This window comes from Gigantopelta aegis, chromosome 4 (assembly GCF_016097555.1).
Source record: "Gigantopelta aegis isolate Gae_Host chromosome 4, Gae_host_genome, whole genome shotgun sequence".
In the NCBI taxonomy this organism is placed as follows: domain Eukaryota; kingdom Metazoa; phylum Mollusca; class Gastropoda; order Neomphalida; family Peltospiridae; genus Gigantopelta; species Gigantopelta aegis.
In genome coordinates, this window is record NC_054702.1 from 98,909,187 (window position 1) to 98,936,261 (window position 27,075).

Consider the following 27,075-nt stretch of genomic DNA (forward strand, 5'->3'; position numbering starts at 1 on the left):
CAGTCGTCATGCACTGGCCGGAACGAGAAATATCCCAATAGGCCCACTGATGGGGATCGATTCTAGACCAACCGCGCTTTATCACTAACTATGGGCAACGTCCCACCCCCACATATCTCGACCAGAATACAGAATGCTAGTATGTAAAATCTTTAAATATCTGGTATAAACCTCGTCTGCGCAGACAGCTACTTCTAAGCACCTTTTTGGTTGCAATACAATCCGGGTGGTGCTTAATTAATTTCCAGGTGCATATCACTTTATCCAGCAATTTTAGAGGCAGGAGCAAACCTGTCCTCGAATGCAATATCTGGTATAGGTACTGAGTTTATTCCAAAACTTCATAAGAATCCATACAAGGAGAGCTACATCGCGATGTCCAGCAAATGCACCACCAGACTCAAAGACTGACCATTATCCTGACGACTAGCATGGATGGCCTTTCTAGGTATTGCCAAAAAGACCAGTGGTATTAATCACATGACGATGATGTGGATTCTAAAAAAATGCCAAAGATTTACTTGAAATCATTCTTACTCAATCCAGATCAAAATTCACTAATATTAAAACATTTGATTTTTTTTAACAGTATACACAACAGTCCCCCACACAACATTTAAGGAACAACTCCATTCATTAATCAACGGGGCATTTGTTACAAGGAATGGTCCACGAATATGGACAATTCGTAAAGACGGAGAGTGAATCTAGACTAAAGTATACTGACACAGACATATGTGATATGCTAGTTTTCCTCATTGACAATATCCATGTCAAATTAGGAGTAATGACATATAGACAAGAAATAGGAATTCGCATTGGGCACCTACTACTCGTCGACTTGTTTCTCTATGCACATAAATAAGAATTTCTGGCTAATCTTGTTAAATCAAAACAAAGAAATCATGGCTAAAACTTTTAACTTTACTTTCCGTTGTATTGATGACCTTATAGCATTCAGAACGTTTTATGGTAGACATCAGAGGCTATATCTACAAAATACAATACATCATACGTCACAGACCAAAATGATGGCTGATGCTATTTTATATGTTGTAATTGTGCCTTTGGTAAAACTGTTGCACTTTTATTTTATTTGATGATGAAGTTTTAGATGAAGTGACGTACTTGATAGCTGTGTTGGCAGTACTAATGACTGGTGACACCTGTGGGGCAGGATATGCTCAACTTTTGCGGATAAGATCACCGTTTTGATAATGATTAATGAGTGCATGTCATCACGGCTATATTTATTCCAATGAGCGCTGTTATGTGTTTATTTTCATTTAGTAAACTGGTCTGGGAGTAGCAGTTAAGAGAACGAACAGTTTTATACAAGGGTTAGGTTTTTTTTTTTTTTTTTTTTTTTTTTTTTTTTCAAATTCAAAAGCCAGTTAGCGACATTTCAAGACAAGTATAAATTACAATTATATTTGATTGGAACAGTTCTAAATATTGATATAAATATAAAGTAAATATGTAACGTCAGGAATAACTTAAATTATGTTCAATACTGAGACATATCAGTAACATAATGTGAAGGAAATCAATGTATGTTTGCATGCGTGTTAGGGAGACCCTAATGCCGCGTTCTAGCATGAGCCTCAAAGCATGGGGACCACGGGGGAGAGGGGGGGGGATGCCCCACACTTTTTTTCCTGTTACTTTATTAAAAAACCTGCATATGCCGTAATTCAACACTGAAATTAAAACATTTCCCGGGAGACATGCCAACAAAAAACCCTGCAGCAAGTTCGACCCCTCAACTTGAATAGGCCTATATAATATATAAATATATTTAATATATTCATCCTCCAGACCATAAAATTAACAGTGCTCCTCCCGCGGTACTTGTGCCCAGGACAGGCGTGCACTACAACAGCTTGCTCTGAATGTGCACGTGAAACCATTTTCTAATAAATGGAATTGTGCATTAGGCTTTATTTGTGTTTGTTAAATTAGTAAATTATGTTAAAGTCTTAAAATATAAGATAATGCCTTCCATTAAACATTTTCGAGAATGGCATACATTTATATAAATGCCGTGTATATTATAGCATCGGTCAAAATTGTTGCTTTTCCGGTTAGCGGGTGAATAGGCTTCATTATTCAAAAGTTGATTGTATTGTGATAAATTATTATTTTGGTATCTATTTAATAATATTTTACAAGAATACAATATAATCAACCTGTCCTTTATCATAAAAGAAAACCCCCAAATTTGTGAAAAGATACGAAACTAAGCCATCGCAATACCTTCACTTTTTTGTGTGAATTCTCCCATTTGGCGGGAAAATTTGTTTGGGAAAAAATTGATCATGAAACCTATGCGTTATGCCCACAGCGAAGGCCATACTGATCTATGTTATGAAGATACTGGCAGGTAACTGCAAGTAACGTGAACTTATTAATTAGAATCACTGATCAATATAATACTGGTGTTCAGTTTCATTTAGTGTATTTAAAAGAAAGTTAACTGTCAATAGTAATACCAGATAATGAGGTATCGAAAGTCGTGTTACTGTTACCTACAAGATTCTTGTCAAAAAATTACCATTGCGCATGCTCATTGTAGTTAAATAAAAAGACATGAATTTAACACCTCGGTGACAAACAATTAACTGATGAGTAATTTAGAAAAATCTGGGTTCACATACAGCACATTTTACCACCCCACTCTCCCAATGAATTTGAAGACTTCAGATGCGCTACTAGTTCATCAAGAGGTTAATTTTCATAAACTAGAGGGATCCACGATTTTGTAAAGGTGTGTGAAGGAGCTCACAAAATTCTAAAAATTTCAATTTCAGTTTTTTTTAAAGCAAATGAGTCTAGCTCCCAAAGACTGGGAATTTCAATTTCAGTTTTTTTTAAAGCAAATGAGTCGAGCTCCCAAAGACTGGGAATATTTTGAAATAAAGATATTGTCACATTTTTAGTGAAATTTAGAGTTGTTGATAAATTTTAAAAAGCAAAAAAGAGGTGGGGATAGCGAAAACAGGGGTGAGATATAGCCCAGTGGTAAAGTGCTCAATTGATGCACAGTCGGCCTGGGATCGATCCCATTGGGCTGTTTCTTGTTCCAGCCAGTGTATGACTGGTATGTCATAGGTCATGGTATGTGTTATCCTGTTTATGGAATGGTGCATATAAAAGACTTCTCAAAGACTATGTCAAAATTACCCATCAATGTATTCTAGTGGTGTCTTTAAACAAAAAACAAACTTAACTATCTATAGCTAAACCACGAAATCGCTACCTACCACATAGTAGGCAAAAATTCCTGCTCTAGTATACATGTACAACAATAATCCTATATTTGACGCTAAATACCTAAGTTACTTTGATAATTTTTTAGTTTGATTGAAACATATTTTATTGCTTTTTAAAGAACCAATATATTAGGTACAAGTTACACAACTTACTAGGCCTTTTTGAGTTTGCTGTTAACAAATATTTCACATAGTTCGCTGATAACTAATACATACTGTTACAATTGTTTACAGAGTGAGAATCTTTGCCTACCATGTGGTATGCAGCAATTCCATTTTTTCACTAGAGTTATCACTGACGATAGAGTGATCATAACCGTCTGAAAGTCAGTCTAAGTCTTGAACGGTAGAGTACCGGGTACTCAGGCTAGGGTCCCCTCTGGATCTGCCAGTGTATTTAAAAGCATAATGTGCAATCGTATTTTAAAAATCTTTGTTATTAATTGTTTTCAACAATTATGTAACCCTCTGAGTGGAGAGGGTATTATTAGTTGTGTAATGAAATGTTATATGGGAGGGAGGGGCTGTTTATCAACTCAAGAGTTATACAACATAAATTTGCAAAACAATGATTAATTTTTACTCATAATAGATTGGGCACTAGTCAAAGCTTCTGTGAGGGCTAGTAACTTTCTCAAATATTTGCCGAATACTGCGTTTATTATTTATAACATAGATCTTTAGCCTAAGATTTCAGTTTAACTGAGCTGCTTGAGGTAATAAATGTAATTATTACACATAAGTGACATATAATTCTGAAGATTACAAATGTTACAGATATATGCTGACATGTGGGTCCGATGGCGATGTGCGGATCTGGGAAGGAATTGACGATGACGATGCTGTCTCACATCGAGTTGGTGACAGGGTGTATGCTGTTGCATATAAGGTTTGATTACTTGACCTACACATTGGCTCGCAATTTGAAATAATTGTTAATTAATAGTTAACCAAAGTTAGTTTTTTTTGTTAGACAAATTGAAACTTTGTTTATAATTACATCTATGAATGTTGAATATTGATGCTTGTTAACAAAAAGTAATGTATTAAATTAAAATTTTAATACATTTGTTTTTAACTGAAATATTTTAAATCTTAAATTAAAATTAAAAACATTCAATTTTTTTTAAACATGAATTAAAATGAACATCTGTAGATGCAGCTATCAACGACACACAATATGTTTATGGTAGGTGAGACATTTAATTCTGTGGAATTCTTGTTATAAAGTTTGTGAATTAGAACTAGCTAGAGACCTATAGGCAAATATGATTGGGAGCCAGACAAAATTTGTTCAAGAGACTTGTTGGAAGAACCTAGAAATGTTTATAAATATAATTAATTTTACTAAGCTGCAAACGAAAGGTATTACTATATTTTATACTTTCTCCAGAATGGCCGTTTCTTTACGTCATCGGATGCCAATTCAGTCCAAGTTCACACATTTCCCGATGGAGGTCCAGATGGAATTGTTACGCGCTTCACTGCTCCTGTCAATCACATGTGTTTCAACCAATCTGGGACAACTATGGTTGCTGGGGCCAGGTAGAATTTTGTTTTGAAAAAACTAAATAATTGAAATTAACACTGTTCTGTAATATTGATATGTATGTTTTTAAGACTAAATATTTCCTGTATATCAGCACTTAGAGACTTATATTTAAGCCAGTATGATTCTCCACTTTTTAAGTGTTTTGTTTGTTCTGTTTCAGTGATTTCACAATCAAAATTATAGTGGTGGAGACCAGCAGTCACAAAGTGTGTCATGGTCACGAAGCCCCAATTCTGAGTGTTGCAATTGATCCCAAAGATGAATATTTTGTAAGTTACTGTTTAAACTTTCTTACTAATTGTCCAAAAAGAGGGGGGGACTGTAGTCCAGTAGTAAAGTGCTCGCCTGATACACGGTTAGTCTAAGATCGATTCCCATCGGTAGGCCCATTGAACGGTTTTTCATTCCAGCCAGTACTGCTCATATGGTGTAACAAAGGCTGTGGTATGTACTATCCTGTCTGTGGGATAATGCAAAGTCAAAAACATATCTGCCAGAAAAGAGGTCACCATTTAGATCCTCAGCTTTTTCTGGACAAAACTCCGGTTCCAGTTTGGAGGAGACCAAATTTCTGGGGGTTATTTTTGACAGGAGGCTATCTTTTGTTCCTCATTTACAGTATGTGAAAAAGAAAGGCTTAAAGGCCCTCAATATCTTAAAAGTTATTGGCAAGACTGAATGGGGAGCAGATCGAAAGGTTATGCTCCAACTTTATAGATCTTTAGTTCGGTCTAAACTTGATTATGGGTGCATTGTGTATGGGTCAGCACATAAGTCTTACTTGCAAATGCTAGATCCTATAAACAACCAGGGACTTGGGCTTTGTCTTGGTGCTTTTAAAACATCTGTGGAGAGCTTGTACGTCGATGCACATGAACCTAGTTTGGGTGCTAGACGTGCAAAGCTTTCTGTGCAGTATGCTACAAAGATTAAATCAATGCCAAAACATCCTGCACACAATGCGGTGTTTGATTATAAATATATGAAGTTATTTGATGCGAAACTGGTCTTCGCATTAAGCAGTTTTTATCAGTTTCCAACATTGATTTAACAGACATTTTGGAAACGACTTCATATTTTATTTTGCCACCTTGGTGTATCAAACCACCAAAAATTGTATGCTATCTTGTGCATCTAAAAAAAGATATCACAGATGCAGTTATTTATAAACAACATTTCATGGAAATCCAAGAGAGGTGCTGTGACTACATTCCTGTTTACACAGACGGATCACAGGATGGGAATTCTGTGGCTTGTCCTACAGTTTTTCCATCAGACACAATAATTTCCATGAGATTGCCCGATTTGGCATCAATCTTTACTGCTGAAATTTTGGCAATCATTAAAGCCCTGGAACAGATTACGGATTCATGTGCATCCAAATATATTATTTTTACAGACTCACTTTTGTGTCTCCAAGCTCTACAGTACATGAAATTGGAGCATCCCTTAGTTGAGATGGTGATATGCAGAGTATGACAAATATTTTGAAAAGTCACTAGCCACAGGGCTAGTGGGTTTGTGAAAACCACTAGCCCACCAAGATAAAGCACTAGCCGAAATTCCTGATCAATTATAACTGGATTTTTATATAATTTTTGTAACATTACACATTTACGAGTATAACAGTAAAATAAAACAAACACTTAAATCATGTTGTAACTTTCAGTTTTTTGTTTTGTCTTTTGTCAAGTGTGATCCATCGTCATTGTCCCGTTTTTATTTTTACCCTCCCCCCGGGGAAAAATAATTGAGCAAACTCTTGGTTGGTATCTAAAAACACTATCAAAATAATTAAATTTAAATGATGGTACGACAGTGTGACACACGGTAATAGATGGTTCTGTGTATTTGGTAGTTGGTTATATATTTATGGCCTACTATTTATGTCGCCAGGAACGGTGATGCCAAATACAGGGCATTATTCCGTGTCAGACCGATATCAAAAGAATATAACGGCGACATCTAATCCGTTGTTAATTGATGAACAAAAAAGGTATTATCTTGTATCGGCAGCTGTGACGTATTATCCAAACCGATACACGTAATAGGCCAAGCCGAGTCATTGCATATGCGGTTACCATTAAACTAATTTAAAGTAAATTGTTTTCCTGATTACCGATAACCACATGTTAGCGAAGTGTTAAATTAGAATAAAACAAACACTGAAATTCAAAGCATGGCTGGGGTTTACTTGATTGAGATTAACCTGTCGTCGCGATTGGTGATTTCCAAGTTCTTAGCCTAAAACATGTGCGAGATTAACGACCACGTGACGTGTCTAACCAATCAAAACACGCATGTCATTAGACTTTATTTCCTGTGCCAGAAAATTGAAAGTGAAAGGTAAACAATGCATGCTGTAACTGTGACGATGTAGAGATAGCATGTTACTGCAGTTTGCAGACCTAGCTCAAGTGGATTATTATTATATACTCATTGCGTTGTTGATATTATTCGATGACAAAAGTCACAATCAAATTTATTAAACGAAATTTCAACCGAGAGAAAAAGAAAGAAAGGAAAAAACCCCCCCCACGATCGAGCGATGACGAGAGGAGGGGGGAAACCACTAGCCCGCAGGGGCTAGTGGTTTTGCGTTTCTCACTAGCCCGAACTTAAAAACCACTGGCCACGGGCGTCGGGCTAGCGGATTTGTCGAACTCTGATATGAAAGTGTGTCTTTTTATCAATTGCCAATAAAGATGTTATATTTTGTTGGGTATCCAGCCATGTTGGCATTACGGGTAACAAAAAGGCAGATGTTGCTGCCAAGTCTGCTTTGAACTTGCCCCGTGTCTATGTTGGTGTCCCTTACAGTGATTTTATATTTCATATTAACCAATATATCTTTTCGACTTGGCAAGACGATTGGGATGGTGCGGTTGCGAACAAGCTTCATTCTGTCACGGCAGTCCTGGGAGAGTGGCAGTCATCCTACAGGCGATGCAGGAAGGATGAAGTAGTCTGACTGTGTGCCACATTTTGGTGGGGTGTGATCATCTCAAGCCGACGAGAAATGATATATTTGGCAACAGAAATATTTCGGAATCTTTTAAATTCCATCCAGAATTAATTGTAAAGTTTTAAAAACAATTTGACTTCGATACAAAGTTTTAAAATATACTTACCTTGATTTTGTGTATTGTATTATACTTTTCACCCACATAAATATATAGAAATAATATTTTCATGTACTTAACATTTGTGACACCCAATAGCCGATGTGTGTTTTTTTGTTCTGGGGTGTCGTTAAACATTCATTCATTCATGCGTATAAAAATTCCTTGCTGCTAATCGGAAAGTGTATCTCATTACATAGTTGCAGTAGCTTTTCTCTCATCTGTGTGGTCCTTAACCATATGTCAGACACCATATAACCATACTTAAAATATGTTGAGTGCGTTGTTAAATAAATAATTCCTTCCTTCCTTTATCCCTTAAATTAATTTTAATGTTGAATGTTTATTTAAGGATTTGATAAGTATATTTTGTAAAATATATATATATATATATTTGTCTATTGCATGTGATAATCAGGCCTCGTTAAGTATCATATTCTACCAGAATCCATTTGGATTTCCACAACTTTGCATTCATGAGAATTTTTTTTTTCCTTCATGGATTTCTTAAAATGTAGTGATGTTTCAGTGATTGATTATAATTGAAAATCGATAAGTTGAGTCCTGCCGATGCGATGACCAATTATAAAAGTTAAAAATCAATTGTTACTGCAAATGTTACCTGGAATTTACCCTTTTATAAATGATGGAATATATGTTAATTGGTGTTGGTATTTGTTTTTATGTGTAAATAAAGATAAAAAATATTAAATAATTATTAAAGGAAAAACTAGCAATTTATAGGGTCTATCCCGCTGAATACAACAGATGCTTGGCCGTATAATTAAAATCCTTCTTATGTTTATACAATTCTAAACGATTGTGTAATTGAAAGTTCATCAGTTGGCTCAAACTGATTATAATCCAGGCTTCTGAAAATTGAGAGAACAATAGTTTTGTATGCACATCGTTCTAGCAAGTACAGTTTTGCGTAACCCATTTTTCGTTCAAACATTAAATATAGGATGTCATTTACGTGGTCATGACAGATGACACAAAGATGATTAAAGGTTACCTAAATAAATTTTTACTTAGTCCATTAATGGGTTATACCAATTTTCAATTCTCCGAGACCGGTCACCGAAGATCTCAGGAAGCGAGAGTGATAGTGACGGGGAATCGAGAGTGATAGTGACGGGGAGCGAGAGCGATAGTGACGGGGAGCGAGAGCGATAGTGACAGGGAGCGAGAGCGAGAGTGACGGGGAGCGAGAGTGACTGGGAGCGAGAGCGATAGTGACGGGGGGCGAGAGCGATAGTGACGGGGGGCGGGGGCGAGAGCGATAGTGACGGGGGCCGAGAGCGATAGTGACGGGGAGAGAGAGCGATAGTGACGGGGAGCGAGAGCGATAGTGACGGGGAGCGAGAGCGATAGTGATGGGGAGCGAGAGTGATGGGAAGCGAGAGCGAGAGTGACAGAGCGAGAGTGACGGGGAGCGAGAGCGATAGTGACGGGGAGCGAGAGCAATAGTGACGGGGAGCGAGAGCGATAGTGACGGGGAGTGAGAGCGATAGTGATGGAAGCGAGAGCGATAGTGACGGGGAGCGAGAGTGATGGGAAGCGAGAGTGATAGTGACGGGGAGCGAGTGTGATGGGAAGCGAGAGTGATAGTGATGGGAAGCGAGAGTGATAGTGATGGGAAGCGAGAGTGATAGTGATGGGGAGCGAGAGTGATGGGAAGCGATAGTGATGGGAAATGAGAGCGATAGTGACGGGGAGCGAGAGTGATAGTGACGGGGAGCGAGAGTGATAATGGCGGGGAGCGATAGTGATAGTGATGGGAAGCGAGAGCGATAGTGATGGGAAGCGAGAGCGATAGTGATGGGAAGCGAGAGCGATAGTGATGGGAAGCGAGAGTGATAGTGACGGGGAGCGAGAGTGATGGGAAGCGAGAGTGATAGTGACGGGGAGCGAGAATGATAGTGACGGGGAGCGAGAGTGATGGGAAGCGAGAGCGATAGTGACGGGGAGCGAGAGCGATAGTGATGGGAAGCGAGAGCGATAGTGATGGGAAGCGAGAGCGATAGTGACGGGGAGCGAGAGTGATGGGAAGCGAGAGCGATAGTGATGGGAAGCGAGAGCAATAGTGACGGGGAGAGCGAGAGTGATAGTGACGGGGAGCGAGAGATAGTGACGGGGAGCGAGAGTGATAGTGATGAAGCGAGATTGATAGTGATGGGGAGCGAGATTAATAGTGATGGGGAGCGAGAGTGATAGTGACGTGGAGCGAGAGTGATAGTGACGGGGAGCGAGAGTGATGGGGAGCGAGAGTGATGGGGAGCGAGAGTGATGGGGAGCGAGAGCGATAGTGACGGGGAGCGAGAGCGATAGTGACGGGGAGCGAGAGCGATAGTGACGGGGAGCGAGAGTGATGGGGAGCGAGAGTGATGGGGAGCGAGAGTGATGGGAAGCGAGAGCGAGAGTGACGGGGAGCGAGAGCGATAGTGACGGGGAGCGAGAGCGATAGTGACGGGGAGCGAGAGCGATAGTGACGGGGAGCGAGAGCGATAGTGATGGGGAGCGAGAGTGATGGGAAGCGAGAGCGAGAGTGACAGAGCGAGAGTGACGGGGAGCGAGAGCGATAGTGACGGGGAGCGAGAGCGATAGTGACGGGGAGTGAGAGCGATAGTGATGGAAGCGAGAGCGATAGTGACGGGGAGCGAGAGCGATAGTGACGGGGAGCGAGAGTGATGGGAAGCGAGAGTGATAGTGACGGGGAGCGAGTGTGATGGGAAGCGAGAGTGATAGTGATGGGAAGCGAGAGTGATAGTGATGGGAAGCGAGAGTGATAGTGATGGGGAGCGAGAGTGATGGGAAGCGATAGTGATGGGAAACGAGAGCGATAGTGACGGGGAGCGAGAGTGATAGTGACGGGGAGCGAGAGTGATAATGGCGGGGAGCGATAGTGATAGTGATGGGAAGCGAGAGCGATAGTGATGGGAAGCGAGAGCGATAGTGATGGGAAGCGAGAGTGATAGTGACGGGGAGCGAGAGTGATGGGAAGCGAGAGTGATAGTGACGGGGAGCGAGAATGATAGTGACGGGGAGCGAGAGTGATGGGAAGCGAGCGATAGTGACGGGGAGCGAGAGCGATAGTGATGGGAAGCGAGAGCGATAGTGATGGGAAGCGAGAGCGATAGTGACGGGGAGCGAGAGTGATGGGAAGCGAGAGCGATAGTGATGGGAAGCGAGAGCAATAGTGACGGGGAGAGCGAGAGTGATAGTGACGGGGAGCGAGAGATAGTGACTGGGAGCGAGAGTGATAGTGATGAAGCGAGATTGATAGTGATGGGGAGCGAGATTAATAGTGATGGGGAGCGAGAGTGATAGTGACGTGGAGCGAGAGTGATAGTGACGGGGAGCGAGAGTGATGGGGAGCGAGAGTGACGGGGAGCGAGAGCGAGAGTGACGGGGAGCGAGAGTGACGGGGAGCGATAGTGACGGGGAGCGAGAGCGACGGGGAGCGAGAGCGACGGGGAGCGAGAGCGATAGCGACGGGGAGCGAGAGCGACGGGGAGCGAGAGCGATAGCGACGGGGAGCGATAGTGACGGGGAGCGATAGTGACGGGGAGCGAGAGTGGTAGTGACGGGGAGCGAGAGTGGTAGTGACGGGGAGCGAGAGTGGTAGTGACGGGGAGCGAGAGTGACGGGAAGCGAGAGAGCGAGAGTGACGGGAAGCGAGAGTGACGGGAAGCGAGAGAGCGAGAGTGACGGGAAGCGAGAGAGCGAGAGTGACGGGGAGCGAGAGAGCGAGAGTGACGGGGAGCGAGAGAGCGAGAGTGACGGGGAGCGAGAGAGCGAGAGTGACGGGGAGCGAGAGAGCGAGAGTGACGGGGAGCGAGAGTGATAGTGATGGGAAGCGAGAGTGATAGTGACGGGGAGCGATAGTGATGGGAAGCGAGAGCGATAGTGATGGGAAGCAAGAGCGATAGTGATGGGAAGCGAGAGTGATGGGAAGCGAGAGCGATAGTGACGGGGAGCGAGAGCGATAGTGACGGGGAGAGCGAGAGTGATAGTGACGGGGAACGAGAGTGATGGGAAGCGAGAGTGATAGTGATGGGAAGTGAGAGCGATAGTGATGGGAAGCGAGAGTGATGGAGAGCGATAGTGACGGGGAGCGAGAGCGATAGTGACGGGGAGCGAGAGCGATAGTGACGGGGAACGAGAGTGATGGGAAGCGAGAGTGATAGTGATGGGGAGCGATAGTGATGGGAAGCGAGAGCGATAGTGATGGGAAGCGAGAGTGATGGGAAGCGAGAGCGATAGTGACGGAGAGCGATAGTGACGGGGAGAGTGATAGTGACAGGGAGCGAGAGTGATAGTGATGGGGAACGAGAGTGATGGGAAGCGAGAGTGATAGTGATGGGAAGCGAGTGCGATAGTGATGGGAAGCGAGAGTGATGGGAAGCGAGAGCGATAGTGACGGGGAGTGAGAGTGATAGTGACGGGGAGCGAGAGCGATAGTGACGGGGAGCGAGAGCGATAGTGACGGGGAGCGAGAGCGATAGTGACGGGGAGCGAGAACGATAGTGACGGAGAGTGATAGTGACGGGGAGCGAGAGTGATAGTGATGGGAAGCGAGAGTGACGGGGAGCGAGAGCGATAGTGACGGGGAGCGAGAGCGATAGTGACGGGGAGTGAGAGCGATAGTGACGGGAAGCGAGAGCGATAGTGACGGGAAGCGAGAGTGACGGGGAGCGAGAGCGATAGTGACGGGGAGCGAGAACGATAGTGACGGGGAGCGAGAATGATAGTGACGGGGAGCGAGAGTGATAGCCCCCCTTAAACGGCGAGGTCCAATCTTTACGTAACCATGTGACATGAGTTTATGTTTCCCACAGTGTTTAAGAGAGGGACGTAGTCCAGTAGTAAAGTGCTTGTGATTCCCATCGGTGGGCCCATTGGGCTATTTCTCATTCCAGCCAGTGCATCATTACTGATATATCAAAGACTGGTATGTGTTATTTTGTCCTTGGGATGGTTCATATAAAAGATCCCTTTTTACTAATGGAAAAATGTAGCAGGTTTCCTCTCTAAGACTATATTTCAGAATTACCAAATGTTTGACATTCAGTAACTGATGCTTTATAAATCAATGTGCTCTAGTGGTGTCGTTAAACAAAACAAACTTTTTTTTTTTTTTTTTTTTTTAGTCGAGTCAACCAACTCATTTGTTTTTTAATTTTTAACATTCATAATGATGTTGGTTTTATAATTCTATATACCTGTATACATATACAATAGATGTATCTCACAATTGCAGGCTTCATCTAGCTGTGATGGCAGTGTTCGAGTTTGGAAGATGGAGGACCAAACAGTGGTCAAATCATGGAATCTCTTACAGAAGTGTAATGATGTCAGGTAACAGTTGTGACATCTGTTTTAACAGCTTAATCTAGGATTGTATCTGATATTTCAATAATAGCCCATTAAAACACTTAACTTGCATGTAGAGTGTGTACCGTATTTTTCGGCCTATAAGCTGCTACTTTGTTACTGTGAATTACAAGGTCAGTTTTATAAAAGGGTGCTGTTTATTTATGAATTTTACAGTAACTGCCGTGTGTATAAACATAATAACAATAATATAGCGTACCAATTAACTGTTTATTAATTAAAAAAGGACTGAAGTGTTACGGTAGACCTGCCCATTGTTTTTTAGTCGGACCAGAAACAATACAACATCTTATACTTTACACTGTCAAAAATAGACTCAAACCCAAAGTTTCTTAGTTTGATTGCTCTTACATGCCTATAATGTTTTTATCACAAGTTGACAATCCCCATCTAATTGGCCTGCTAATAAATATGCAAACTAAAATATAGTTTATACAGAGCTTTTATTAGAGTAACGTCGTGCATAAACATTTGTGTAGAAATTTATTTTATTATTTTAACAGTTATGGGAGGTCACCGTGTGAATATTTTTTGTTGTATTTTGGTGTATCAGCAATTTAGAATAGGCCTATATATTGCACAATTGAACTATACACCTGTCTTCAGTTTATGCTCGTGCTGTATAACATTCAACATGCCTCCTTTCAAAAAAAAGAAAGAGTTACAGTGCGTCGTTCAAACTAAAAGTTATAACATTTGTTGAAGAAAATGGCCGGTAGGCAATTCTCCATTGATGAAACGATGGTTAGGAGCTGGAAAAGCAGAAAGATGTTTTACGACTGGTGAAAAAGACGAAAAAAGCTGACAAAGGACGTAAAGCTAGATGGCCAGAACTAGAAAAAAAAGTTGAAGACTGGGCCTTATCACAATGCACTGCTTGTAGAGAGTTAAACACAATGACCATAAGCCAAGGTGATTGCCAAAGACATGGAATTGGTAGATTTCCAAGCAGGTCCATCTTGTTGCTTTCATTTTATGAAGCAACATTCTTTGTCAATTCGTATCCGGATAAGTTCCCCAAAAACTGCTTGCAGATTTTGTGAAAAAGCTCAAATTATTCAAAACTTATATAAGTTATATTGTAGCCGAATACAACATCAACCACGACGACATCATCAACATGGATGAAGTGCCCCTGACCTTTGACATTTCCATGTTTAGAACATTTGAAACGAAGGGGTGTAAACACTGTTAGCATATGAACGACCGGACATGAAAAATTGCCATTGATGGTAGTGCTGGCTTGTATAGTATCTGACAAAACTCTTCAAATGAATAACAATTCCCAAAGAAAAATGTCCAACTGGCGTCATCATTCAGTGCAACAAAAAGGGATGGATGGATGAAAACATGATGGGTGATGGGCTGAACTTGTGCTATGTGAAATGACCAGGCAGAATTTTTCATCAAACGTAGGCCATTTTGGTAATGGATTTAATGAGGGCTCACATTACACTCAATTTACAGTTGACATCAAGGACCAAATAAAGCAGCTGAACTCTATCCCTGTTGTCATACCTGGTGGCATGACGAAACTGCTTCAACCCCTGCTTTAAAGCACATCTGTGGCAGTTGTGGGAAACCTGGCTGACCAGTGAGAAAACATAGTTCCACGGCTACAGGTCGCATGAAGATAGCTACATATGCTACAGTTTCCAAATGGATACTTAATCATGGAAAAAGATTTTGTTATCTTGCATCATCAGTGGATTTTTTATGTATGCTGACGTGAACACCGACAACACCATAGAATCGGACGACAAAATGGAAACCGCTAGTGACCAGGCAAAACATGTTGCCGAAGCATTTCATTCCGATACAGAGGAAGACAATTTCAATAGATTTGATGGTGACGTGATAGAATCAGAGTGAAAGATGAACAAGTACTATATTAACTTGCCCGATCATTGTTAAAAGATTAATCTGGAGATTGACTAAATTGTGAGGTGGGTGGGGAGTACAAAATAAATGTTGTTTTGTGTATATCATGTTTTGTTTTATTTCATTATATTACACATAATTATATATTAATAGATTATTCTTGACAAATACCTTGAAAAAAGACAATGTTTGATAGTTAAGAAACAATGTTGAAACAATAATGAGATGTAAACCATTGACAGTACTTAGTTTCCTTTCATTGGCCTATATACCATAGCTTGACCCGACCTTGTTTTTGGGCAACTAATGCAAAATTACAACAATGAATTACCAAGTTCTGGAAAATAGCATGATTTATAAACTTTGTGTTTAGTTTACAAAACTGACCCATTTATTTGAAGCGAAAGTGAAAGGCGCACAACCAACAAATATTTATTGTTTGAATGTAAGGGAGAATGGATATCTTTATCATTATTAAATACAAACAATAATTAACTGTAATTAAGTTTGTGGCTTTGTTTTAACTGCAGCTTATTTAAAGGTGCGATTTATGTATGGATGAAGGTCAGAACTTGGTATAACAACAAGGGGTGTGTTTTATACACCAGTGCGTGTAATAGGCCGGAAAATACGGTATGTTCTAAGGGTTGTGTTATTTTATTTTTATTTTATATTTATCTTTTTTTTGCTATTTTACAAATAACAGTACAATATGCATGTAATATTCTTAAAGTATATTTGAATTACTCCAAATACATTTGACCCCCATATTCTTTTATTTGTAGCTTGTCCAAAACATTGTGTCGACTTTGTTGGTCTCAAGATGGAAAGGTAAGTTCGTAATATTTCAATTTATTAGCTGAGCATTTTGTCGTATAGGGAAATATTTTTTCCATACTCTATCATTCAGTGTATTAGGCCTATACCATATTATTGGATGATCAGCACTGTTTCATCTGTCTTATTGACATTACTTATGATGTCATGACAATTTGACAAACATTTAAAAAGTTTAAAACATTTTTTAAAAAATTGACTATAAAACAGAATTTGTGAAAGCAAACAAAGCAAAAAGTTAACCAATCCTAAAAATAATGAGTAAAAAAATTTACTTCTAAGTTATATCCATTGTAAAAATTATTTCATTTGGAACATAACCTTGATAATTGTTTATATTCCTTTATATACTAATAAACTTACTGAAACAAATTTGGTTTAGCCAATTTTCAGAGATTTAGAGTATTTCTTGAAAATGTATGTGGTTGGTTTGAGACATTTTTATTAGCCCACTTTATACAAAAAATAGCAACTGACTAATTTGGCAATGCACCAGGTTGAGCCCTGAAAATGACTGGCTTTCTGCAATTTATAAAACATTTATAGATAATTTTGAGAAATTTTTACCCAGAGTTTGCCCTACAGCTACTCTATGTTTATTGCCATGTTAAACATTTTAGCATTTTATTCTTAACTGTTCCGACACCCATGGATTTTACACACTCACACTAGTCTATGTGTCTGGAGTTTATTTGGGTGCTGTCAAGTGTGTACCAATATTCCCGCTTCTTCCCTTTAAACTCGGACTGATTTTTACACTTGTTTATTCTCACAGCATCTGTTTGTTCCTGTTGAGAAAGAAGTTCATATTTATCAAAGAGACTCATGGGAAAGATTGTCTTCCATTACAGACTCGCAGCTTTCTGAGGTAAATATTTTGTCAATTTTTTAAGGATAATGATACTATAAAGAGCTGGTTGTTTATCGGCCTCCTGTCTTAAAGACATGAGAAGTGAATGACTTATGTAGACATATTTACTGATATTTTAACTAATGTATAAAGTCTAGTTTTTGTGAATGTGTTCAGTGGCTTCTGTAGATACGTTTGACTAGTAGTTGTCAGCGAAATTTAAAATGTAAGACCAAATATGTTTCCTTTATGTTAGACTCTTTTTGAAAACTGCTGTTTTACTTTAGGTTGTACCTGTGATAAGTTCTATATTTTAATTTAGACATGATCTGTGGCAAAAGTGTAGTTTTATTTTAGACCTGTGACAATAGTGCTGTTTTATCTTGTACTAAACAATATATATTTTTTACAATAGACAGACTACCATGCTGTATTTTATTTTGGCCTATTTTATAAGTAGTGTGTTTTCTTTAGACTGTATTCAATCTTTGCCACGAAAGATGAGTCATCACTCCCCACTACACTTCCCTGGAAAGTTTAGGCAAGTGATAAATTGATCGCCTTGCAATAAAAAAATTCCCAGGCATTCAGAGGGTCCGATGACAGGCCCCTTCCCAAAAGAAAGTGTCACTGAAAATTTCTATGCTAAAAATTCCCAATATATATATTTAATTATGTCTGTTCTAATAAATTAATTTAATAGCGCATCGTTTAGTGGCCTGAAAAACATCCCAATTATGATTAAATCAATGTAATTTTCCCGATCCCATCAAACATGGAAGCCTGGAGAAAAATCTTGGATAAATCCCTGTATATTTTGTTTGAAAATTCATGTGATTGCTCGCCATTTCAGGAGAGTGATCTTCAGCTCGCCTTGATTTTGCTCATGATGACAGCTGGTATTTGTGACAACAATACAGTATTTTATTACAGACTATCTTTGACCCCTATGCTGTATTTTATTCCAGGCTGTATCCGTGACCTGTTTGTCGCCCAATGGCTCTCATCTGGCAGTTGGTTGTATTGATGGCTCTATCTGTGTCCTAGACTGGAAGAAGAGAAAAGTACTGCACAAGTAAGTGACTCATGTTGGCTAATTGTGTTACGTAAATCTTTGAATGAAATGAACATCGTCTTGAGAGTATTCATATGATCAGATGTTTGAGTGATTATTACAGAGAAAAGTACTGCACAAGTAAGTGACTCATGTTAGCTAATTATATTACGTAAATCTTTGAATGAAAAGACCATCGTCTGGAGAGTATTCATATAATCAGATGTTTGAGTGATTATTACAGAGGAAAGGCTGGCGAGTAATTTTGATTAGAAAATATATTCAGATTGTAATAAGTTTAAATTTGTTATTTTGGTTTACCTTAAAATATAATAATAATAATAAATTATTTACTTTATGTTAACTTGGCAATTTTATGCTTTAATTTTATATATTAAAGAGATTGTCACAAGTTTTCTGCTATTGTAACATGTTTCAGCCTTTTTAATATTAAATACATTTTCTTATTTAGAATGCAAACGGGGAACATTTTGTTCAGTATCGTGTTGCGATTCGCTATGCAAGTTTCAGAGATTGCTACACAATTTCAAAACATTAAACAGTAGGATTGCTAATAAATTTTCAGTTCACTAGAAATATCACTAATCAAGATTTGAAAACAAAATGTTCCCTGGTAAATGTCTTTATATACAAAGTATGTCTGGTTGTCCTAATGTTTGTAGTGACCAAAGCTGGATTTTTCCCTCCAAATAAATTTGTACATTTTAAAATATATATATTAGGAAATAAAATGAAATTTGGACTACTACAAACATTTTGACAACCAGGACCCATGCTTCTGATTAACATCGAGCTTGGTGCATGTACAGACATTTCCTTTCAGTTTCTACGCTAATGCTTTTGCATAGCTTCAGTACTCTGACTTCTCCTAGGAGTTTCCTTACTAGGATTCTGAGCCTATCCAGCCCAGTTTTGAGTTTGGAGTTTGCTTCTCCTAGACTGTTGTCTTTCTTAACTCACGTCCTCTGTCTGTCCGCACCATATTAGTCTAGTCTCTACCCTTTGACCAGTCCAGCGTGGGTGACCCTACCAGGAGCTGATGATCCAGCTGGCATAGCTCTCCGAGTCATTGAGACATGCAAGCTATCTCACCACATCAAGGAATGGACCATGAGATAGGACCCATGCTTGTAAAACTTAAGACTCAAATCTTTAATGGCGCCACAGGCATGCAGCTTGTCCATGTTAAAGTCTCAAGCCAATATTGAAGTCTTGAGTTTTGATTGTAAATGTTTCATAGGCACAGAGCCTGAAACATGTTGGCTATACAGACTGATACTGTAATTTTATTCATTAAAAAGGCTGTGAGTACTAGTCTGAAATTACTTACAATGGCACCAAACTAGGGACAGTGTCTTTAAAAATGTCAACACATCACATTCACAAAAACTATTTTGAACTGTAATCATAGAGACACATATTTGTTGGTGGGCCCATTGGACTATTTCTCATTCCAGCCAGTGCACCACGACTTGTATATTAAAGGCTTTGGTATGTGCTATCCTGTCTGGGATGGTGCATATAAGAGATCCCTTGCTACCAATGGAAAAATTTAGGGGGTTTTCTCTCTAAGACTATATGTCAAAATTACCAAATATTTGACATCCAGTAGCCAGTGATTAATAAATCAATGTACTCTAGTGGTGTCGGTAAACAATACAAACTTTAACTGATTATACTGATATAATGAGGAACTTTCTTATTATGTGATTAAGAATCAAAATGTTAATGTAGATCACTGGTGAAAGCCTAAGCCGCCCAAATTAAGATCAAGCAATAAAATATAACCTGTAATATTGCCACTTGAAGCTGATTTTTTAATGCTTTTTGGTATCTTTGTTTCAGACATAAACATCAAAAGAATTTACCCATTACGGCTCTAGCATGGAATCCATCTAAAAATAATGAGTTGGCTTTTTGTGATAACCAGGTAAAAATAGAATCTTTATAAACCTTACACATTGTACAGTTTAACCATCTCATTTGTTTAATAGATAGAATTTTAGGTCACAAAGAGAAAAAAGTTATTTTTCTTTTCTTTCTTTTCTTTTATCTGTGAATAGTTATCTTATTATTGAATAATAAAGTCATTTTCATTACAATATATCAACAAGAAACAAAAATACTTAAGCTCACACAACATATAACATGTTTGAAAAAAATTTAATTATTTCATGAGATTTATAGGAAAAAGAATATGAAATTGAATGATAGGTATATAAAGTATGTGGTTTTTTCTCTGGTAATAAGAAAAGTGAAGTTATATGTGTGATGTGTTTTAGGGCCAGCTTGGTGTTATTGATGCTGCTGTTATACAGGATTCAACTGCTGAGGTAAGTAGCCAGTTTTGGACAGATAGAGAATGCCAGTAATATACCTGTGATTGGTGATCATTTTATATATATGTGATGTATATGTGATGTAGAGGTACCTTAACCAGGGCACAATATTTCATGTGAACCGCCGTTTTGTCTGGCTGTCGGTTACACAAATATAAACATGACAATAAATTTAACTGAAAGCATGAGTAAAAAAAGTGACTTTTTCATCAGCCATAGCAGTTGCAAATTTTAAAAATAATTGATGAATTCTCTTTTTTATTTGGCCCAATAATTCCATGTAACAATTGCTATTTTGTTGGAAAATAACTGGGTTTTTAGAATTTTTGAAGTTAACTAGATAATTGGGTAAAATGCTTTGCTTGCTCAGCTAGCTGCTTTGTATTTATATTTGTGTTTGTTTTTGCACTTGACTTAAATTATCAAATAAATGATACACAAATTTCACACACATACTCACTAATATATAAACAAATATTACTCGTGCTTATATATGTCACAGCTTTGTCACATACAAGGCATTAGACACAGGTGTACCTGTTACTCATTTTATTGTATGTGGACAACTCAACGATCACATGAATAAGTTACTCAGGTTGTGTGTTTTCTACAGGGTACCGGTGAATCGACTCGTGGCGAGTTTGAGGGTGTGTTTGATGACGACGATGACATGTTGATTGAGGCCAGTCTTCGCCACACTGCCGACGATAACGACAGTGTCAGTGGAGATGGGTTCCAGCCCAAAAAATCTACACAGGCTATAGTAGACGATGACGAAGATGATGATGGAGGTAATGAAGCTTGTCAAAATAGGCTGGCAACCAGCAGTTCATCAACTATTTTTTTTTTTTTATCATTTCAATTTATTTTGAATAAAATAGTTTTCACAAAGTAGACTGGATTTGATCTGACACTCCTTTGAGTGTGAGAGGGTGGGAGGTTGAGAGGGTGGGAGGGTGGGACGTAGCTCAGTGGTAAAGCGCTCACCTGATGCATGGTTGATATAGGATCGATTCATCAGTGGGGCCATTAGGCTAAATCTCATTCCAGCCAGTGCCCCACAACTGGTGTAGCAAAGTCTATGGTATGTACTTTCCTGTATGTGGGATGTAGCATATAAAAGATCCCTTGCTGCTAATCAGAATGAGTACTTATTGTGTGGCGGCAGCGGATTTTTTCTCATGTATGCTGTCCTATCCCATTGGTCAAGTAACTACATAAAATGTGTCGAGTGTGTCATTTCTTCCTTATTTGAGTATGGTTAAGTTTTCTGCTTTATGAAAATCAGTTTGACTTTTAAATCTAAATATGGTTTACTTTATGCCTTCCTTTAATAAAACATTTGTTAATATTTTAGACTGATGGAAATTATTCTTTACACTCAGACTTCCTGAAAGACCTGAAGAATGACCTGAAAGGTGACGAGGATGATGCAAGCAGTGTATCTGAAAGTCTGCCACCACAGCCCCTCCCCCTTGTTGTCAGAGATGATGGCTACAAGCCCACACCCTTACAGCGTCCCTTTCAACCAGCCTCAACACCAGAACACTTGCAAAGCAGATTCATGGTATATACAAATATAATGCTTAGTGAAATCTGTGAAGTTATCAACATTCTAAATACTATACTCAGAGAATTATCCAAATGTTCTCAATATAGAGATATAGTCAAACCTGTCTTAAGCGGTCACACGAGGGAGTAGATAAAAGTGGCTGCCATAGACAGGTGGCCGCTGATTACAGTTTATAATAGTATATAGTATTTGTTATGCATTAAATACGGTAATGCTAAATGCATGACGTCAGAGTAAAATACGTCATCAGAGACACAGACATGAGGCAAGGACGCCATGTTAACAGAAAGTCATGGGGCTAATAAATATATACGACTACAGCATCTTGTTTGCAATGTTTTCATAACATAAATACAGATGAATATTATACCACATATAGTCTTTAAAATATTTGTTGTTGTTTCTTGTTTTACCGTCTGTACTGATAATTAACAGATATGTGCTTCACAGTTGACTATAAATCAACTTTTGACATGTTGCCTCTGGAATATATTAAATTAACAGTTCTCATCAAGTTTATTTTCCTTTTCTATTTCATTATTTAATTCCTACTTCATGTGGTGTATTGTCATAGTAAGTGAATCCACGTATGTCAAGTGTAGCGTGCCCAGATGTTGGGACTGAATGGGTATTAGTATTCCTGAAGGTGTGAAGATTGGTTATTTGCTGCACATTATTGCTGTTGTTAAAATATCCCTTTTATATAACAGTAAACATTTACTGTGGCCACTTAATACAGGTATTTTAGTAATTTGGAATCTGATTTAGGTGGTGCTGGTCGCGTTAGACAGCTGACCGCTTATTACATGTGCATTTACATTATAAATCGTTTGGGAGAACAGGTTTGACTGTATTTATGTATTATATACTGAACAAAAAAAGAAACTTCCGATTTGTACATATAGTATTTGTTGTGTTAAAGAATTCATTGTGTAATGAAATTATATAGGTAGTATTGGCCTTGAGCTGTATTATCAGGATTCATGAATTTTATCGATTATTTTTGCACTGTTAATCGTCGACAACGTGAAATTCAATTTGCACATGCATGCATGGTTCGACATGTCCCGTGTAGTATTCGGTCAATTTGTTTGACTTGTCTTACTGACATTGTTGTCAAGTGAACGAAAATGCTTAAAAATTTGTAAAAAAATTAAAGTTTTTTACATTGTAGCATTTTTAGTATGCCAAGAATACCCAATAATTTACGCGAACGGGCGATTGGCACGCTTGATGCTGGCATGTCGACAGAAGACGTTGCAAGGCATGTTGGGAGTTCTAGTCAAGCGATACGAAATCTTCGCGTAAGATTTCGAACAACAGGAAGCACCAATGACTTGCCACCTCGTGGACGTCTGCGTGTTACAACGCGTGGTCAAGACCGCTATATCATGAACACGCATTTGCGCAATCGATTCCAAACTGCGACTGCTACTGCTGCTAACACACCTGGGCTTCACAATAACCGAATCAGTGGGCAAACTGTTCGTAATCGTCTGCGGGAGAACGGTTTACATGCACGACGTCCTTACGTCGGATGCGTTTTAACGCAACGTCATCTAAATCGTCTTAATTGGGCACATGTACACACTCGTTGGATACGGCGACGCTGGAATACCGTTCTTTTTTCGGATGAATCCTGATTTTCTTTACAATGTGGTGATGGCAGGGTGCGCGTCTACTGTTGGAGAAATGAACGCTATGCTGACTTGTGTTCTTGAACGAGATCGTTTCGGGGGTGGGGGTTCTGTCATGGTCTGGGCAGCCATTGCCCATGGTTATCGTTCACCACTAGTCGTCATTGATGGCAATTTAAATGCTCAACGTTACCGCGATGACATTCTCGCTCATCACGTCATTCCTCTGTTCCATAACAACGCCAACATCTCGATTTTTCAGCATGATAATGCCACCTCTCATACAGCTAGAGCTAAATTTTCTTAGGACAAATAACATTGATTTCATTGATGACTGGCCCGCTAAAAGTCCTGATCTCAACCCCATTGAGCATGCCCGGGATAGTCTGGACAGACGATTGAGGCGTCGTCCCAACCCACCCGCTAATGTCAACGAACTTCGTCAAGCACTCATTCAGGAATGGAACAATATTCCACAGGCAGAAATCAACACTTTAGTCAATTCTATGCGCCTGCGATGCACTGCAGTGGTCAATTCAAGAGGTGGTCATACCAGTTATAGTGGGTGTTTTTATTTTTAACCCCTACCACACTTGGTCAAAATTTCTCCCAGTTTCTGTTAACCTATGGCCATGATTTTTGAACCAAAACGATGCATCATGGAACACTCTTTAAACACATATATAACAATTATTCCCCCGGTTTGTTTTCATCAAGTTATGTTCAAGCAAAGTTAGCGGAAGTTTTTTATTTTGTTCAGTATATATTTAATAATGTCTGTTGTAATACATCAATGTAACAGTGGTGTACTGCATCATTCAGTGGTCTGAAAAAATCTCCCAAATATGATTTATTAGCGTTAATTTTCCCAATCCCATCTGACATGGGACCCTGGTGAAAACTCCTGGATAAATCCTTATACTGTATATGGCTCTTGTTAATATCCAGTCATAGAAGTTACAGGTCAAGCCATATTTTAATGCTACAATTAGAAGCAAAAATTAAGGGAAGGCTAGAAACAGGCACTAGTAATAAGGAGTTGCCGCCTCTATTGGTAAATGAAAAACTACTAATAAATGAATTTAATTGTTTTTAATAATGAAACTTACACTAATAATAGTAAAATAAGTGGAATATTTTAGATATCTTTTGCTTTCAAAACCGCAGTTTTTAACCACATTTAATCGAGTACATTTTGTATTATTGATTACACAGAATTTTATTCATGTATAAAATTAATTTTCATATTTGTGTACCCAATTCAAACTTTTAAACAACTGTGATCATGCCACTTTAAGTGTGAATGATCTGTTTTCAGAAATGGAACTCTGTTGGCATCATCAAGCAGTACAACACAGAGGAAGAGAACTCGATAGACATTGAGTTCCACGACGCAGCGACTCACCACGCCATGCACATCACCAACAACATGGACTACACCATGGCCGATCTCTCCTCTGAAGCTGTCGTAGTGGCCTGTGTTGGCGAGATAGATTCACAAAGGTAAGTTAAAAAAACCCTAAATCTCCTTTTAACCTGTTGCACACTAGTCATATGGAATATTACAACAAATATTACGTTCGACAAGTATATAAACAATTCGTATAAAAGAATTTACTCTGAAAATGTACTTCTCATCTCAAATGGCATTCATGTATTTTATTTTTAATAGGTGAAATTTAACAACTTATCTTTGTTAATCTTTACTTTTATACTTTTAAAAAGCAAATAGGAATAAAATTCAGTGATCTTTAGCATGCCAGTTGAGTAAAAAGGTTTGAGACTTAAATGTTACTGAAGTATGGGCTTACACATTGTATTCAATTATTATAATTTTAATAAAAGGAGTAATAATGGAGATAGTGTAATAAAACATTGGCAACAGGGAACATTTTGTTCAGTACTGTGTCACAACTCACTATACAAATTGTAGAGATTGATATGCAATTCTTAAACATAAAATAGTGGTTGCTAATTGATTTTCAAAACCAAAATGTTTATTATTTTACATTAAAAACATTCCAAAGCATCTCTATTTTTCTTTTCTTCTGTATACAAATATGAAGAGGTCATTTGAATAGATTTGTGTTATTTTCATTTTTCAGTAAATTAACATGTATGCACTTTGGATCATGGGATAGTGCCAAGGAATGGACAGTTGCCATGCCAGAAGGAGAAGACATTCAGGTATGTTACGAATATAGTAACAATCATTACGTTGAGTACATGTGGTTATGATTCATTTTTGTGTAAGCTTCTCTATTCTAGCATTTGTATACCAGGTTGAAAGATTGAATTATTGGTAAAAAGATAGGTAATGTCAGTGTTTGTGTCATTTCACATTAATTGGAGAATTTATTTTACATGTTTAATGCTAACTTTTTTACTTTATTGTTCACATTGTTTGTTTTAGTTTATATACTTTTTGCACAAATATCTATTGCTTTACTCTATCCTTTACAGAATTTAATGCACTTTTTGTTTTAAAAACAATCCCAACAAATTCAATAATGTCATTCAGGGAAAGTTTTTTTCTCTCAGAATTTTGATTAGTGACATTTCTAGTCAATTGAAAATTGATTAGCAACTTCTGTTTAATGTTTTAAAATTATGTAGTGATCTCTGAAATGTCTGTAGTGAATCACAACGCGATACTAAACAAAAAGTTCCGTCATTAGTCTTTATTTGGAACAGGAAAATTATTGCTCCCAATATTTTTTGGACCACTTTTTTTGTTGTCTGTTTAACCTTCTGAGTACTGCAGGCGAGATATCTTGCCCGTCACGTCAGTTGACATACTGTATGCTGCATACAGTGCATTCCTCAATTCATATTTCCAACCATTTTGCACACAGCACTCACCGGAAACGGAAATATAATAAAAGAAAAAAAGAGTTGTTTTCAAAATGGTGGCTTTTATTTTGAATTTTTTTCACTGGAAAATACTTTGTAATTTTGAGTTCAAAAATTGTTTTTCGGCAAGTATTTTCGCTTGACAAAAATGGCGGCACATCGCGATCATTTTCAGGGATCGATAGCTGATTGTGACAGCTAATTTGATAATAAATTTGATCGTTCTACCAACAACGAAAATCACCAAATATTGCAATATGAATTGTAGTTCGGGTTTAAAAAAAAATTCTGGTCAGAAAACCACTGTTATTGGGAATAATAGACATTAATACTGGACAGCTGGCCACAAGTGCCCGAAAGTAAACTCAACTTTTAATTTTTTTTGCCTCATTTTAATCACCATTAACTGATCTAAAAATCATAAAAATTTACAAAAACCCACGAAAATAATACTTACCATATTTGAGCTTTATTTCATGTATTTATAAAACATTTAAGTCAATATATGTCAGTAAAAATTATAAACTTGTACCCACTCAACGTGGTTTTTGTTAAAAATTAATCCAGTAATCTAAAGGTTAATTCACTTGGATAGTTTTGATTAAGTGACTAGAAGGATGTAGTGTAATTTTGAATGTTTTACTTATTGCTTAATCTGGCATTTACAAAATAGGCTGTGGCTGCTGG

General features: G+C 38.4%; 1 protein-coding gene across 1 annotated transcript in view; it reads left to right on the forward strand.

The window, feature by feature from the left end:
• Positions 1 to 90: 90 nt before the first annotated feature.
• The window catches only part of LOC121370107 (WD repeat and HMG-box DNA-binding protein 1-like), a 27,873-nt gene continuing 888 nt past the window's right edge, over positions 91 to 27,075 (forward strand). Inside the window, exons 1-16 of the mRNA XM_041495210.1 lie at positions 91 to 139; positions 2,245 to 2,383; positions 4,050 to 4,161; positions 4,666 to 4,817; positions 4,985 to 5,093; positions 13,210 to 13,307; positions 16,010 to 16,055; positions 16,837 to 16,929; positions 17,880 to 17,986; positions 19,832 to 19,916; positions 20,269 to 20,319; positions 20,939 to 21,116; positions 21,711 to 21,892; positions 24,854 to 25,038; positions 25,641 to 25,722; positions 27,062 to 27,070. Of these exons, the coding sequence (XP_041351144.1) occupies positions 91 to 139; positions 2,245 to 2,383; positions 4,050 to 4,161; positions 4,666 to 4,817; positions 4,985 to 5,093; positions 13,210 to 13,307; positions 16,010 to 16,055; positions 16,837 to 16,929; positions 17,880 to 17,986; positions 19,832 to 19,916; positions 20,269 to 20,319; positions 20,939 to 21,116; positions 21,711 to 21,892; positions 24,854 to 25,038; positions 25,641 to 25,722; positions 27,062 to 27,070 (1,677 nt within the window). The remainder of the gene's footprint in view (positions 140 to 2,244; positions 2,384 to 4,049; positions 4,162 to 4,665; positions 4,818 to 4,984; positions 5,094 to 13,209; positions 13,308 to 16,009; positions 16,056 to 16,836; positions 16,930 to 17,879; positions 17,987 to 19,831; positions 19,917 to 20,268; positions 20,320 to 20,938; positions 21,117 to 21,710; positions 21,893 to 24,853; positions 25,039 to 25,640; positions 25,723 to 27,061; positions 27,071 to 27,075) is intronic.